The 17,574-nt window shown below is 47.3% G+C and overlaps 1 protein-coding gene across 6 annotated transcripts in view; it reads left to right on the top strand.

The window, feature by feature from the left end:
• The first annotated feature begins 1,112 nt into the window (after window positions 1-1,112).
• The window catches only part of CLEC16A (C-type lectin domain containing 16A), a 223,546-nt gene continuing 207,084 nt past the window's right edge, over window positions 1,113-17,574 (top strand). For 4 of the 6 annotated variants that reach the window (XM_032242763.1, XM_032242761.1, XM_032242762.1 and 1 more), the window contains exons 1-2: window positions 1,117-1,425; window positions 14,314-14,442. In XM_032242763.1, coding sequence (XP_032098654.1) covers window positions 1,346-1,425; window positions 14,314-14,442 — 209 coding nt within the window. In that variant the 5' untranslated portion in view covers window positions 1,117-1,345. Of the gene's footprint in view, window positions 1,426-14,313; window positions 14,443-17,574 lie in introns of all 6 variants that reach the window. The other 2 variants (XM_032242767.1, XM_032242765.1) reach the window with 2 other exon arrangements.

Raw genomic sequence — 17,574 nt, 5'->3', positions numbered from 1 at the left:
TCTGAGCCTGGGTGGCTTTCTTTGGAGGCCAGAGCCTGTTCTTTTTTGCTGCATGACTTTGTCTTGCCCCCTCTCTGTGAATAACAGGGCAAACCATTAACCCTCCATGGTTATCCATTTCTCCAGCTGCTGAAGGTGAAACAAACCTTCACTCATTCATGCACTCTACCAATATTTGTTAAACACCTACTATGTGCCAAACCTGTGCTAGGCACTGGGGAAAACATTCTGGCCCAATTCTTTGTTAAGCAGAGTTAATGGAACACAGCAGACCTTAAATAACTTTGCTATACAGAAGTGACTAACTGAATGAACGGATGGTAAACCTGAGACGTCTTGCCCACAGTGAACTTAGCACTTCTAATCCAGGGGAGAAATTAGATATATTCTGGCTCATGTAGAAAGTTGGGTGTTTTGTTTTTCATTTTAACGTGGTAGTTTGGGAAATCGCATGGATTCTGGGTGAAGACCAGAGGAATCCTCTGAAAGTACAAGATGGTACAAGATGTTCAGTCTGGTACATTGTTGCTTCCAGGCTTTTCCAGCACACACACACACACACACACACACACATTTAATTGAAGTGGAAAAAGAAAAAGGCTGTCAGGACAAATAAGGTTGTTACCTGTTTAGTTCAGTTTTGGTTTATAAAGGAAATGAAAATAAGGGTGCGTGCGTGGATATGAACCCTGGTTTTGCCACTTATTAACTGCATGACCTTGAATAAGTCAACCTCTCTGTGACTTCGTTTCCGTAATGATAAAATAGGTTTGATAATAGTACCCTACTCATAGGCTGGTTGTAAAAATTAAATACCTTAATATGTAAAGCCCTTAGGACAGTGGCTTTGCCTAATATACACCATACAATACTATTCTTACTATAAAGCTAATAATTGCTACTACTGCGGAGACCTTCCTTGACCCATCTTTGTCGATTTCCCTCTTTGGGACTGCCCACAAAGCTTCCCATTCCCACCCCTCCGGACGATTCTGTGGTCGCTCCTCCTCTCGCTCCGCCTCTTTTGGATGGCTGCAGGCCCGCGGTTGCGCGATGCACGCCGGGCCTTGTAGTCCGTTCGCGGAGTCCCGTCGTCTAAGGCCTCGCGGGTGAACTGCATTTCCCAGCGCCCCACGCGGTGGCGGCCGTAAAGCGCGGCGGTCGAACGGCCGGTTCCGGCTGAATGTCAGTGCGGGGCTGTGGGCCGGGGAGGAAGGTGGCCGGCGGTTCCTCTACCACCTCCGCTGCCGCCGCCTCCTCCGCCTGTGCTGCCGCCACGGGCCTTGGGCCGCTCGGCCGCTTGGGCATGACGCCGTGAGACGAGAGACGGGTCGGGGCCGCCGACATGTTTGGCCGCTCGCGGAGCTGGGTGGGCGGGGGCCATGGCAAGTCTTCCCGCAACATCCACTCCTTGGACCACCTCAAGTGAGTGTGTGGGGGGCGTAGCGGGAAGCCGCGGGGCTGGACAGGGCGACTGGGGCGCCGAGCTCCGGGTCGGGGCTCTGGGAGGCGTGAGAGCGGCGGAGAGGGGCGCCCGGGGAAGCCCGTGTGGGGATTAAGAGCGAGGGCTCAGGAGTCAGGGTGCCTGGGTTCGAACCCCGACCCGGTCGTTCTTGGCTGTGTGACCTTGGACAAGTCACTTCGTTTTTCAGAGTCTCAATATCCCCACCTGTAAAGCGAGAGGATGCGATTTCAGTTTATGGACGCAGACTTTGTTCTTGACAGTGTCCACCAAGTTTGCTGGCGGGGTACTTCTTAAAGCGGACAGCTTAGGGGTCAAATGCCTGGGTCCTGGAGTCGGGCGGATCTGGGTACGAATTTAGCTGTGTGAACTTAGGCCTCAGGTTCCCCACTTGTAAAATGAGTAGAGTGACAGCACCTGCTTCTTGCCATTGTGTTGAGGGTTGGTTGGATAAGAGAATGAACGTTAAGCTCAGAACACGTACAATTGCTCGATAAATGGCGTTATTATTAAAAAAATGGATTATTTTCCGAGGGGAGTCTAAGCTGGGGGCATGCAAGCTGAGACCCAGGATTTTGGGGCGAGTGGGGAGGATGATGAAAAATAGATACCTCTGAGATGGAAATGACTCTATAGCTCTGGGAGAGGACAAGTGGCAAACAGGGTCTTGGGAAGCAGGAGTGCACAGAAATTAAGAGTCTGGCTTTGCAGCCACACCTGTCTTCAAGTCCTGACACCACCACTGGCTGTGTGACCTTGGGCAAATTACTTAACCTCTCTGAGCCTCTAGATTCCCATCTGCAAATGGGAATCGTGAACATTGTAATGGAAATAGAAAGTGACTGACCCAGTAGTTACATAGTAGGTGGCCAATAGTGATAGCCGTGTTTATTATCAGCTCCGCAAGGCTTCCCAGACCACCCTACCTAACATGCTCCCCCATCCCAATTCCTATCCATCACATCTTTCTTTCTCTTGCTTTCATTGAGCGCTTCTCCACTCTCTGCCATCATTCTGTTTATATTTACTTCTTTTCTGTCTCCAAATAAACTGGCACTTCCAGGAGAGCAGAGACTTGGTTTATTCACAGTTGTATTCCCAGCATCTAGCACTGCTTCTTTAAAGAGGGAAAAAATGAATGATTGAACTGGGGACAGGTGAAGAGCATGCAGGCCAAGACTTGGGATTTGGGGGCAGGTGTGGAGAATGATGAAAAATGGAGCTCTCAGTGAAGGGAACGACTTCAGGGAGGAAAATGGTGGGGAGGCTGAAGAGGGGAGTGGACAAACCTTCAGTGTCAGGAAATAGGCAGGTTTCCAGAGGAGATCCTGAGACTATTAATGGGGAGGAAGAAGGATAGGGTTAGGGATATGGTGGGAAACAGTGGAAGGGAGATGGGGCCTGTGGAAAGGATTGGTGGGAGGGAATTAGATAGGACTTCTCATGTGTCCCGGGGAGTGGGGTAGAGGGAGTGGCAAGGCCACAATTCTCAGCTGTGACCTTTCTAGCATGGAGCAGCATTTAGTAAGCGTTTGTGAATCTTGAAGATTGGGGAGCAGGAGGGTTCACTGTGTGGTGAGGGGCACTTTGGGAGCTGGTAAGAGAAGACAAGAGGGGGAAAGAGGCCCCGGACCAGGATGGGGTGGATAGGGAGGCAGGAATCTCAAATGGGAGGGCAGCTGGGCGGGAAAGGGAGTGGTTGAAGGATTTCAGGAATTTATCGAGTGGGCGGAGTGGCTTAGGAAGGGAGGGGAGTTATCCAGAGGAGGTTGGGCCTTCTGCCAGCGTTCACGCACCTGCAGGCTCTCACCTAACTCTGCCTGACTCTAGCGCTTTTAAATTACCTTAATCTATCAATTTATCAAATGCTTTATTCTGTACCAGATACTTGCGAAAGACTTCCTGTGTGTTATTTCCATTAGTCCTCACAAATCTGTGAGTTACAGGAACCATTGTTTCCATTTTACAGAAGTGTAAACTAAGGTTCAGGGGGCTTCAGTGACTTGCCCTAGTGTGACAGCAGCTGAAGAATAGCAGAGCCAGGATTTGACTCCAGAGCTTGTGCTCATTATACTGTCTTTCTGAATAGAACTTCTCGATAAGTCTGTTTGAGGACACTTTTGGCTTGGTTGAGTCTCATCACCAATGGGGCATCTTTGCCAGCCAGCCAGCAGGGAATGGTAAACGGTCTCTGGTTCCTTTGCTGTATCCTGGGAACTGCCTGGGTTCATTGTTTGGATCACATGTCTGTTGGATGCTTCTTTGGAAACCCGAGTTGCCTGCCCTGAATTAGGCAGATCAGCTTAGTCCATAGTACAGCTGCAAGAACCTCTGATTTGTGTATTGGTGGGTGGGTGAGAAGATCCCCTAGTGACTTGGAAATAGGGCCATAAACAGCTGGTGCCTGCCCTGGGGCTTGTGCCACTCTGCATTTGGCTCTGTTAGTAAACATCTTGGGTCTTGGGTACAGAACAGCTCATTCCCTGAGGGAGTTTGCAGGCCGGTGGGGGAGACAGCTGTAGAGCCAGTGACTGTACAGTGTGACAAGTGCTGGCATTGCCATGGATCCAGGGTTCTGTGGGAACCCTTCCTGGGAGCTTTCAGGAGGAGACACCAGTGCAGCCTCCAAGAACGAGCAGAAGCCTCCATGGAGGGCAGCAGGTACGGGAGGCAGAGCACTGTGACCTGGACCCTGGAGGTTTTGTGGCGTGTCCAGGTGGGGGCTGGTAGTTGTGGGAAACAGGCTGGAAGTAGAAAGGGGCTTGGAATTTATGTGACACTTCAGATGACCAACCGTCCTGGCTTGCCTGGGCTAAGGGGTTTCCCTGGACATGAGACCTTCAGTGGTAAAACTGGGAAAGTCCTGAGCAAACTAGTGTAAACTGGTCAACCTACCAGTGACAAGTGACAGTTCCTGATACACTCTTGCCTTGACTTAGGGCAGTATGGGTGGAGAGGAAAAGTTTAAGATAGTAAAAATAATTTGATTTTTTTTTAAAAAAAACAAGACATGTGGAAACTTCTTTTTTTAATAGACTTCACTTTTTTGTAGCAGTTTGAGATTTATAGAAAGATTGAGAAGATAGCACAGAGAGCTGGAAACCCATTTTAACTACCGTATTCTTTGTAACACTCCCAGCTTGCAAACTGGAAAGGAATTTTTCTGTTAGGGTTTTACGTTTGCTGAATGGTAGAAAACTTCATACCTGTGGTCTCTGTCTACCGTTTTTAGTGATGTAGCTCAGGCAGACTGAAGTAGTCGAGAGGTTATTTGCTACACACCATGGGTGCTTTATTGCCCAGACTAGTGGCAAGGCTGTGACATTGACTGACAAATGTCTAGCACCAAGCAGAAGCCTGAGTGATGGCATCATTTGATTCCTACTGAAATATCATATTTACCAGGGACTGCACATCTACAGCTGGTAGAACTTGGTTGTTTTTGTGTCGTGGCCTTCATTCTGGTCCCCTTTGTGTGAGGGTCAAGATTTTTGGTTACAGGTGACAGAAAGCCAGCTAGAATTGCCTTAAGCCCCAAATGGATTGAATAGCTCCTGTCACCGAATGGTCTGTCCTGGCCAAACCATGGCTGAATCCAGGTGTTTGGAGCCATCAGAAACCAGCCTCTTTCCATCTCTCAGCTCTGCCTTCTTCCTGTTGGTGTTGTTCTCAGGCAGGCTGCAGGCTTACGTCATATCAGCTTAGCACTCCTGGGGAAAAAGAGAGCTTCTTTTCTTAATATTGCCAGCAGAAGTCCAGAACTGAGTATCCCTGGACCAACGAGGTCTTATGCCACCCCTGAGCTGTCACTATGGCCAAAGGTGTGTGGGGCTTTGATTGGCCAATCCTCCTTCATATTGCCTTCCCTGGAGCAAGGGTGGGATGAGCTCCACTCAAGCTAGTGGACAGACAATGAGAAAAAGGGGTGGTTCCCATGGGAGAATCAGGGGTTATTACCCAAAGAAGGTGGGGAATGGATACATGGCAGGTAGACAGATGCTTACCTACTCTTGATGTGTTCAAGTTTTGGCCGAGGCAGCACGGACAGTGTTAGAGCTTGGGGTACAGTATTGCCATGTTGATTTTCTCAAAATTCCATCTTTACCATGTCATACATAATGGGTCCTAGGCACCCACTATGTCAAGTCTAAGTTGTTCCAGGCCTTCAGGGTGCTCCAGACTCCATTCCCACTGTCTAGTTGGGGAGCACGGTGAGTCAGGAATGTCCTTGGTAGGCAGACACTGTTTAAATAGAGACCTACCTACAGGGTGAGTAGTTGTTAGCAGGCAGCAGGGGATCAGGTGGAAGGAAGGATGTCTCAGGCAGAGGAAGAGGCATTTGAGAAAGCCTAGCAGGACAAGGGAAGCAGGGCACATTGGCAGAACTCAGGTGGTTCAGCAGGGAAGTGTTCATGGGGCGAAGGGGAGGTGAGGACCCTAGCGCACAGACATGCTTGAGAGAGTCTCCAGAGGCCAGGTCCCCAGGGGCCTTGTAAATCCTGTTAAGGAATTCAGACTACTTGTGAGAACAGTTGGGAGCCATGAAGGTTTTTAACCACAGGAAGGCTGTGGTCTAGCTGAAGCTGGCAGAATGGATTGGAAGAGGGCCAGACTGGAGGTGGGCGTTCATGTCAGGGGCTGCTGCCGTCCTCTGGTGAATTACGGTAGCAGCTGTTGTCATCCAGGTGTGCCTCCTGTTGGTGGTCACGGGAGACCACCACTCACACACCTGGCACGTCCACTTGAGCTCCCCTGCTCTATTCTTCCTGCCCATTCAAATGCCTAGCTCTATCCCAGAAATGCCAGTTCTTCCCTAAAAATTGCCCTGGTGACCTCAGCCAACAGGGTTTGCTATCGGCTGGGCGTGGTGGCTCACACTTGTAATCCCAGCACTATGGGAGGCCGAGGCAGGTGAATCACCTAAGGTCAGGAGTTTGAGACCAGCCTGGACAACATGGCAAAACCCCATCTCTACTAAAAATACAAAAATTAGCTGGCCTGTAATCCCAGCTACTCAGGAGGCTGAGGCAGGAGAATCATTTGAACCTGGAGGTGGAGATTGCAGTGAGCCGCACCATTGCACTCTGGCCTGGGTGACAGAGCAAGACTCCGTCTCAAGAAAAAAAAAAATATAATTTTGCTGTCTTCTGTAACTTTTCTTGTGCCGGTTCACACTGTCCCACACAGTTAATATGTTATTATATACTTCTCATTGCCAAAGAGCCGGTCGGCTGTTATCTCCTCTGCATTCTTAAAGTTTCACCCCAACCTTGAGTTAGACCCTCAGGAAGCTGGCCGGGGTCCATGTCCTTTGGCTGTCAGACATTGTCTTCCTTTGTTACGTAGCTCTTTGTTGTTTTCTCCCAGTTTGAACATAAGTGTCAAGAAGGCCTGTATGGCTTGTTCAGCTGGGTATGTCAGATGCCAGCACAGGACCTGGCAGATAGTAGGTAATCAACAAATATTTGTCACAGGATGAACGAGAGGAAGACCTCTGTTTTCAGAAAAGGCCAGCCTGTTCCCAACAACTGCTTATTCTCTCCAGTTTTGGTCACAGCGCCTGCGCCAGAGCCGTGACTGTCTCTAGGGCTAAAAGCCCTGCCTACACCCTGCACATTCCCGGCCGCGTCTCACTCGCCGGCCCTGTTTGACATCTGTGGGGGTTGATTCACCAGGGGAAGCACTGCCGGTGAACACCTTCTCGAATCCTGTAGCCTGATTCCACCCTGCGTGAAGCTTCTTGTCCTGCTGGCCAGAAGGCTGAACACTGACCAGATGGTGGTTTTCAGGGCACAGAGTGGGACACCTTGGGGAACGTCTGCAGGGCCTCTGCCGGAGTACTGAACAGGCCAGACAGACACAGGCTGTGTCCCCCATTCCTCTACCACACCTGAGACGTTGTTACTTGGAGCTGTGTGTACATTGGGGGGTAACTTTCTAACCTACCCCCCCCCCCACCCCGCCGCAGACTTCCTGTCATTCTACGTATCCTTTCTGATGCCCCAGCTTGGGAATATACATTTCAAAATCTTCACTTAGGAGCTTCTAATAAGCACATTATGGTACAAGGCATAAAACTCGCAGAAAATGCTGTCACTGAAATGAACTTGGACCTAGTATTTCTTTCTCTGAAATGGACTGAGTTGCTAATTTTTGAAGGGGATGGGGCTTTATTAGTAGTGGCTTAACTTGTGAAATGAGTGACCCTCTTGAGAAAGCAGAGTCTATTGAGGCAGGACTCGTTTACGTCCATCGTCCTCGGTGATGCACCTCGAGTGTGTTAGTTGCAGTTTCTCTTCTCCAGGCGTTTCGGTCTGTGAAGCTCATCAGTCAGTGGAGTTAGCTAATGAGGAAGGCTGGATATTGAGACTGCATCTGCGGAGCTCCTGTTGGAGATATGAGAATGCTGGCTCTTTTTCAGACAGATGGGAGTAAGAGTCCCTTATAAGGAATTTCCGTGAGATCTGATAGTATATTCATGTCTTTTCAGTTTGTTATTGATCTATTTCATTTTTTTGTATGTTCGGCATACAAAAAAATTTCGTGTAAATGCTTGGCCAATCAAATTGCTGTGTACTACATTGTTTGTGTTTCTATACTCCTAGAAGGGTTATAATCATGGGGTCTGAGTCAGATTGCCTGTTCCTAACCTAGATACCCCCTGTGCTACACTGGGGCCCTGGGCAGGTGCCTCAGCTCCCAGAGCATCATACCCAAAGAGTTGAATGTTTCCAGGATAAAATGAAGCACTGGACAGAGCCTGGCAGTAGTAGGAAGCTTCAACCTTTACTGAGGTAGATATACAGTTTGAGAGAAAACATTGTCATTGTGACAGTGGTTATCATTGTAAGAGAAAAATTTTAATTTGTTGCCATTAAGTGTCCAAGGTAATCATTCCGTCCTTTGAAACTTTTCTAAGGACAGAGCTTTGCACATAAAGATGGTCGTAGCAACATTGTTATCACCCAAACAGTTAGGAACCTTAAACCCCTTCAAAAGAGTTGCTACTGTGCTAGTCCTTAAATGGCATACTATGTAACCATTACAGATATTTGCAAACAGTTGTCAATAACCAAAAAAGTGCTTTTGTTTTAGCTGAGGTGGGAAAAAAGATTGGCATGGAAATGGGTAATGCAACATGACCTCAACTATGTAAATATCCATAGCGAGGAAAAAGACCCAAGGAAATAGATTACAACTCCAGCAGCAGTCATCTCTGGCCGACACAGTCGCCATTTCTCTTTCATTGCTGTCAAAGTTTCCAGCCTCTCTAAAGTGTATGTTACTTTTGTCATCAGAAGGTTATTATAATGGGCTGGGCACAGTGGCTCATGCCTGTAATCCCAGCACTTTGGGAGGCCGAGGCAGGCAGGTCACCTGAGGTCTAGAGTTTGAGACCAGCCTGGCCAATGTGGTGAAACCCCATCTCTACTAAAAATACAAAAATTAGCTGGGCATGGTGCCTGCGCCTATAATCCTAGCTACCTGGGAAGTTGAGGCAGGAGAATCACTTGAACCCGGCAGGCGGAGGCTGCAGTGAGCCAAGATCATGCCACTGCACTCCAGCCTGGGCAGCAGAGTGAGACTACTGCTCAAAAAAAGAAGAAAAGAAGAAAAGGCCGGGGTGTGGCTCATGCCTATAATCCCAGCGCTTTGGAAGGCCAAGGTGGGCAGATCATTTGAGGTCAGAAGTTTGAGATCAGCTTGACCTACATAGTGAAACTCCATCTTTACTGAAATACAAAAATTAGCCAGGTATGGTGGCAGGCATCTGTAATCTCAGCTACTCAGGAGGCTGAGGCAGGAGAATTGCTTGAACCCAGGAGGTGGAGGTTGCAGTGAACTAAGATTGTGCCACTGCACTCCAGCCTGCGTGACAGAGCAAGACTCCATCTCAAAAAAAAAAAAAAAAGTTATTAAAATGTTTATATCTCTGAGGTGGTTGAATTACTTGATCTTCCGAAGCCCTGGAATTAGATACAGCATTAAAACATTAAATCTTAATCCATTCAGCCTTTTCCCTCCATTACATTCAAGCAAATGTATATTGAGCATTTCTTCCTAATACATTGTGTAAAACGGTGTGCTAAGGCATTGTGGGATGAGCAAGGTGAACTTGTAACCCCCAGTCAGCTTTGGAGCTTGAAATCTAGTGGGTATTTTTATATACCAGCAAAAGACATTTGGAAAACGAATATTTCAAACAATACCATTTACAATAGCATTAAAAAATATCGACTACCTAGGAGTAGATCTAACAAAAGACCTGCAAGACGCTTGGCAAGTGAGCGTGGAAGGAAATGCTGTAAATATCAGAATGTAACACTATTGGAAATATGTCAGTTCTCTCCAGATTTAGCCAGAGATGTAGGGCAAGTTTAAGGAAATTTTAGCAGGTATTTTTGTGGAAATGGAGAAGGTGATTTTTAAATGTATATGGAAGTTTAAAGGGCCAGGAATAGCCAATAAAATACCGAAAAAAGGGGAAAGAAGGTGCAGGACTTAATTACCCCATGGCAAGATTTATTGTAAAGCTGCAGTAATCAGACATGGTCTTCATACAAGGAGAGGCAAATAGATCAGTGACACTGGAGTATCCAGAATGAGACCCGCACAGGTAGTCACCTGATTAATGACAGTGGTGGGGCTGGAGTGCAATATAGAAGTGAGGGCCTTTTCTGTACATGGTGCTGGGTTGAGTACATTTCCATGTAGAAAAAAATGATTTTGGCCAATACCTCATATCATACACAGAAATCAGTTCCAGAAAGACGAAGTCAAAATGTAAAGGGTAAAACAATAACTTTGTTAGAGGTAAATAGCGTTTCCTTATAACTTTAGGCTAGGTAAGAACCTCTTAAGTTTGAAACAAGAAGTACTATCCAAGGGAAAGACTGATAAATTGAACTACATTGCAATTAAGAATCTCCGCTCATCCAAAGACCAGTATAAAGACAGCGAAAAGGTAAGCCACTGTCAGAGAAAGTATTTGCAACATGCATCTCCAGTAAAGGATTTGTAGTCAGAGTATATAAAGAACTCTACCAAGCAAGCAAGAAAAAGCCATGCAGCCTAATTTTAAAAATGGGCAAAGGACTTGCACAGGCACCTCACAAAAGAAGATATTCAAACAGTCCATAAACACGTCTCAACAGGCATCCACCTTCATTCACGCAGGAAAGCCCCCATGCAGTATCACCACATACCCAGCAGATGGCGCCACCGACCAGGGCAAAGAACACCAGGTACTGAGCGGCTGAGAAACAAATGAAACCCTCAGATGCTGCTTCCTGGCCCAGGGCTGTTGGCGAGCTTCTGAACATCCCCAAACCTCACTTGCTGTCTTGGCCTGTGCAGTGGCAATAGTGTGCACATCTTCAGGTTACTGAGAGTCTGCAGGTCACATGAAGCCCTTGCCGAGAACCAGGCACATGGGGGCTCCTTGAATCTTCTTTTCAGGACTTACTGCCCTGCCCTCTCTGCCTATAAGGGACTTCTGGTGGTTACTAGGATTTTTCCCCTCTGAGATTATTTAATGAGAGCAACAATAACAATAGCTAGCACTTGTATCATACATAGTAACTGCCAGGTTAGTTATCCATTATCTGTCAACACCACCAAAATAGGTAGATACTAAAGTATTTAGGCACCATTGCTGTTCCCATTTTACAGGTGAGATAACTGAGGTGCACAGAGAGAAAGTAACTTGCTCAAGATCACCCAGCTAATAAGTGATGGAGATGTGCTCAGACCCAGGCATTCCAGTGTCTGTGATAGCCATATGCTCTCATTATACCAGTGTTTGTAATTAACCACATACTCTAGTGCCTCTCAGGAAATACCAGACTTTGTCTACTTCCTGCTCTGGTTTCGCTGAACCATCCGATCACAGCTCCTCCCCTGAAGTCCTCTTTCCCTGACTCTTTGAATCTAGCCTGATCTCTTTTTCCATGTTCCTGGAATATTCTTTGGATAATGGAGTAATAAGGTGAATAATGGCCCCCATCACAATGACCGTAATCTAATCACAGCGGCAGCCGAGCTTGCTTCTGTTGAGTCCTCGCTGTGTGGCAGGTGCTGTGCTCGGCTCTTTCTGTGCATGATCACGTTGCCTTTCTGGAACAACCCAGTGAGAAAGCCTTGTCTGTTCCTACCACTGTGTAGAATCTAAGCTGCAGAGCAGTGAAGCACCTTGTCCAAGCCACAGGAAGTGGCAGGGCCAGAGGTCAAGCCCAAGTCTGTCTGCAGACTCCAAAGCCTGACCTCTTCACAGTAGCTCTGCGCTGTCACTTTCGTGTCTGGCATTTGGATCCCTGGCTATAAACATGCTTTGATCTAAGTTATGTTCACAAAGACCATCCCTGCCCTCTTCAGCATTTATTGAACACCTGCTATGTATCAGATGTTCGGGGTCACCAAGATCAATAAGATGATGCTGCTGACCTTGAGGAACTGAGGTCTAGTAAGGGAGGCAGATCTTTGCAAAGGAGGGTGGGCTGTGCAGTGGTAAATGCATATGGGTACAGAGGTGCCAGTGAGGAGGGAACAATTAAGTCCACCTGACGGGGTGATGGGGAAGGCTTTACCAAGAGATGCCCAAGCTAGGCTTTGAAATATAAGTCAGAGTTTCCTTTTTGACAAGGACAGCAAGGACGTTCTAAGCAGAAAGCCCCATCAATTGAAGTCAGACATGGTTGTAAAGAATTTAAAATTTCCTCTCCTTATTGGGGATCTTCAGGGCAGACCCACTCACCTAAGCCGCTGCCTCCCACTGGCTAGGAGTATAATGTTTGATGGTAATAGATGTACACAGAAGAAAATTCCAGAGTGAAGGAGAGTCCGCCCTTCCCCCACATTGCCAATGATAAGGCTGCGGGGTGTCCAGCATATGGTGGCCTACGTGGAGAGTGTCACTGATGGCTACAGCTGGAGTGGCGCAGTGGCTGTAAAACTTCAGTGGGACTGGGGCCCTGCACCAGAAGTCCAATTCACTGGGTCTGGGACAGCTTACAAGGGTGATTCTGATGCGGGATGCCTGGGAACTGCAGTTTGGAAAACTACCCTTCCAAACTCTTGGGAAAGACGCACTTGAGGCAAGATGAAGATGCAGATTTCGGAGAAGGTCCTCCAACGATTCATCCCGGGGTAGTCCAAGTGCTGTTTGAGTTCCCTAATCACACAGGGGAACCGGCCCCATACCCCCACCTGAAGCCCCATGGGTAGACTTGGATACAAATGGTTGAGGATTTGTGTTTTTTTGGGGGGGCTCTTCTCATTACTGCATATTAAAAATCACATGTCATTTCTAATTAATTAAATGCTTAATTTTATACTATGTCTTTAAAGCATAGCAGACAGTAATGGTATTAATATGTAAACCCCAGCTCCTCTAAATAGCAGATTGTTCTTTATTGTTACATCTTCAAGGTTCTTCCTCTTTATCTCTTACTCATTTTTAGAAGTTATAGGTGGGACAATCCTATCTAGCCCTTTCCTTCCTTGCTCTCACCAGACCCCCAGCTCTTTAAACTGAAGATGACCATAAAGAAATTAGGAGGGGAGGGGACTTTTCCTGAGTCACTTTCTCTTGGCTTCTGCTTTTCTTTCTCAAGCCTGAAGCTCCCTTGACAGGTGAAGTTACCTGGTTCTGTGGGCCCTGGAGAAGCCGTCTTAGAAGCTGGGCCTGACAGCACTCCCAGGGCATCCAGCCAGGCTTCTGGTACCTGCCCTGCTCAGGACTGGCCTCAGGGATTCTTTTGGTCCCCGCTACTAGCAAAGAGGCCTTGAGGACTGGACAATGTCTACCTGTCTCTGCTCTAGCACCTGGCACCTAAGTCTGTTTGGGTAGATGAAATATAGCTCCTTAGCCTCTCCAGCCATTGATTGATTGATTGAGACAGAGTCTTGCTCTGTCACCCAGCCTGGAGTGCAGTGGCACAATCTCGGCTCACTGCAACCTCTGCCTCCTTCAAGCAGTGCTACTTGCCTCAGCCTCCCTAGTACCTCTAATTATAGGTACCCACCACCATGCCTGGCTAATTTTTGTATTTTTAGTAGAGATGGGATTTCGCCATGTTGACCAGGCTGATCTTGAACTCCTGACCTCAGGTGATCCACCCGCCTCAGCCTCCCAAAGTGCTGGGATTACAGGCATGAGCCACCGTGCCCAGCCAGCCCATTTAATTCTGTGAATTTAACAGTCTGTTAGCAAATAAGACCTTTGCCCTTGGACTACAGACCACCCATATCATTTGAGCCATAAGGTCTGACGGGCATACTGCACTTGAGGAGGGATAGTGAGCATTCCAGGGAGAATTGCATGTGATTTTTGCCCCAGCATCTGCCCTGGGACCCAGCCTTCCTGAGCTGTGACTCTGTTGCTCTGAATCTCAACATTAGCCTGGCTGCAGGTCTTGTGTTAGGCCTCCAGCCTGAGCCGTATATCCCCACTTCTTCTGATGGCATCAGCACCACGGGGAGCATGTGAAACAGGCTGTGCCTGCTTTTCCCTCAGTCCTGCTGGATATGAATCTCTGAGGGGGCTCCGGGAGCCCCCACTCAATCCATTTCTCTGGGTGATTCTCTTGCACACTGTGGTTTGAGAGTAGCTGACTTCAAGGGTTTGATGGGTTTTTTTTGTCTCTGCATTGCTGTGTCCTTGGCTTAACCCTTAAAGTATCATCTGCTATTTTTCTTGGGTTGTGAGTTACGTCTAATCTGAATGGGAAATTGCACTACCCAAACCTGAAAAAGCACTGCTGTATTATCTCCAAAATATTGCTAATGGTCATTGAACTTGGCTTGCATTTCAGTTGGTCACCTTTAATTTCCTTTTCTCTGTTTTCTCTCAGATATCTGTACCACGTTTTGACCAAAAACACCACAGTCACAGAACAGAACCGGAACCTGCTAGTGGAGACCATCCGCTCCATCACCGAGATCCTCATCTGGGGAGATCAGAATGACAGCTCTGTATTTGAGTGAGGGTTTCTCGTGATTACTGTTTTTTGATCATTCGTCTTTGAATGTTTTTCTAAATGTATACCATGAGTCATTCCTGATGATGTCAGGATTTGACGAGAATTTGATCTTGCCCAGATATCTATCTCTATCTAGCTATAAAAAAAAAATGCCCTTGAAACACTATAGAAATGCAAGCCAAAAATGGGGAAGTTATGGAAATGAGTGTCTCTAGAAAACCTGAAAATGTCATGGGTAATTTTCCTCCAGGTTGTGTCTGATTCTTTTCCCAAAGGAAGGATAACTTGTCTGGGTGGTTAGATTGTACGTGAACAGAAGGTCTGTGCCCTGGGGAGTCACCGAGGGCTCCCGGTTGCCATGTTTACTGATGACCAGGCACAGGGCTGAGCTCCCAATGCGACAATCCAGCTAAGTTTCCCGCCCACCCCATCGTGGAGGTCCTGTTGGTGTCCCCCTTTTGGCTCAAGGTCACATAGGTGGTAAGCGGTGGAAAGGTGACACACTCCCAGAATCTGTGAGGGTTTTCCTCGACTCTCGTACTTCCTAGGTAAGCAGTCCTCAGCCAGGCTCTTTATCTCCCAAAGCTTCAGTTTCTTTACCTTTAAAGGAGAGAGAAAAAGTTCTCTTTGTCTAGTGCCTGGCACAGAAATAAATGATAGCAAATGATAGAGACAGGTGTGCCTCACTGGACAGTTGAAAAGCAAGGACCGCTGCATGCCGTGGTTCACACCTATAATCTCAGAGCTTTGGGAGACTGAGGCAGGAGGGTCGCTTGAGCCCAGGAGTTCGAGACCAGCCTGGGCAACATAGGGAGACCCTGTCTCTACATATAATTAAAACATTAGTTATGCATGGTGGTGGGCACCTGTGGCCCCAGCTACTCAAAAGGTTGAGATAGGAGGATTGCCTGAGCCCAGGAGGTCCAGGCTGCAATGAACCGTGATTGTGCCACTGCACTCCAGCCTGGGTGACAGAGTGAGACCATGTCTCAAAGAAAAAAACTAGGGCTGTAAACTGTGAACTACCCCCCTGATAGACCTGCCTTGATCTCTTAGTGCAAAAGAATTTGGGTCTGGATTATGACACCCAGCAAACAAGAGTGTGTGTGTGTGTGTGTGTGTGTAAAAAAGTGTATTCTCAATTATAAATATTGAGGCCACTTTTAAAATTCATTTTTGAAAAGTAAACGTGTTCTATTTTTAACCTGGCTTCTTGTTAGATATCTTAATAAGAAGGATATTACCCTTTCTGTTTAACCTGGCTTCTTAGGTATCTTAATAAGAAAGATATTACCCTTTCTGTTTTCAGACAGAATTTGACAGCACTGAGCAAGTTCCTGAATATATGTTCAGGATCGTTTTCTATTTTCATCAGTAAGGTTGTCTAATAAGGCTACTTGTGGAGATGCAAACTCCTCAAAATGCAAACCTGTAAACACTAGCTATGATCTCCAAAGCAAACATGAGTAATGAAATTGCGTTTATACATGGAACTAGCTTCGTTTAAGGATCCATGGGGAATGTGGCTTGGTTTGGCTTGGTTTTATTAGATGGAGTCTTGCTCTGTTGCCCAGGCTGGAGTGCAATGGCACGATCTTGGCTCACTGCAACCTCTGCCTCCCGGGTTCAAGTGATTTACCTGCCTCAGCCTCCCAAGTAGTTGGGATTACAGGCATGCACCACCACAGTGGGCTAATTTTTATATTTTTAGTAGAGACAGCGTTTTGCCATGTTGGCCACGCTGGTCTCAAACTCCTGACCTCAGGTGATGTGCCCACCTCAGCCTCTCAAAGTACTGGGCATTTGTTTATTTGTTTTTTTAAACATCTTTTTGGAAATGAGAAACACCCTTGGGTTAAAGATTAGAAACTGTGTCCCCTTGACTAGAAAGGACTTTTTTTTTTTTTTTTTTTTTTTTTTTTGAGACAGGGTCTTGCTATGTTGCCCAGGCTGGTCTCACCAAACTCCTGGGCTGAAGCAATTCTCCCTCCTCAGCCTCCCAACATGCTGGGATTACAGGCATGAGCTGCTGCACCCTGCCTAGAATGGACTTTCTTCGTCCGTCTGTCATCTTAGAAAACCTGCCGAGCTCCTGGAGTCCCTGTGTTTCTTAAACAGCTGCTCCGCAAGGTCCCCAAGAAAATTTTGGTTTTACCACATTTTAAAATTTTGGAATAATTTTAGATTTATAGAAAAGTTGCAAAGCTAGTACAGAAAGTTCCCATTGTAAGTGTTTTATATTACCAGGGTACACTGGACGAAACTAAGAAACTGACATTGGTACAGCATTATTCAGTCAACTTCAGCCCCCCTATAGATTTGGCCCGTTTTTCATTCGTATCCCCTTTCCGTCCTAGGATCCCATCCATCTTCCCACGGTGCACTTGGTTGGTGTTTCTCCCCAGCCTCCTCTCCTCTGTGACTTTTTTTTAGTCTTCCCTTGTTTTTACAACCTTGAAAGTTTTGAGAAATGCTGGCCAGGTCTCCTGTGGAACGTCCGTCCCCCAGTCTGGGTTTGTCTCATGTTTTTCTCGTGATTAAACTGGCAGTGAAGGGGAAGAATGCTGTAGGGGTGAAGCGCCCCCTAGTGGCATCATAGCAGGGCACTCGTGACAGCCTCATGACGTCCTGGTGACGTTACCTTTATCACCTGGTTAAGGTGCTGTCTGCCAGGTTTCTGTACTGTAAAGCTGTTCTTTTCTCCTTTCCCTACGCTGTTCTTGAGAAGAGAGTCGCTAAGTCTCCCCCAGCTTTTCATGATGAGGGGGTGGGGGTAAGGTCTACCTTCTAGAAGAGAGTAGCATCTACATGTATTATTTGAAATTCTCTGGCCGGGCGCGGTGGCTCACGCCTGTAATCCCAGCACTGTGGGAGGCCGAGGCGGGTGGATCACGAGGTCAAGAGATCGAGACCATCCTGGTCAACATGGTGAAACCCCGTCTCTACTAAAACTACAAAAAATTAGCTGGGCATGGTGGTGCGTGCCTGTAATCCCAGCTACTCAAGAGGCTGAGGCAGGAGAATTGCCTGAACCCAGGAGGCGGAGGTTGCGGTGAGCCGAGATCGCGCCATTGCACTCCAGCCTGGGTAACAAGAGCGAAACTCCGTCTCCAAAAAAAAAAAAAAAAAAAA

The sequence above is a fragment of the Sapajus apella genome, unplaced genomic scaffold, assembly GCF_009761245.1.
Source record: "Sapajus apella isolate SASKATOON/1434 unplaced genomic scaffold, GSC_monkey_1.0 scaffold51, whole genome shotgun sequence".
NCBI classification, from domain to species: domain Eukaryota; kingdom Metazoa; phylum Chordata; class Mammalia; order Primates; family Cebidae; genus Sapajus; species Sapajus apella.
Note: the sequence above shows the minus strand (reverse complement) of the source record. Positions and strands in the feature narration are given on the sequence as shown.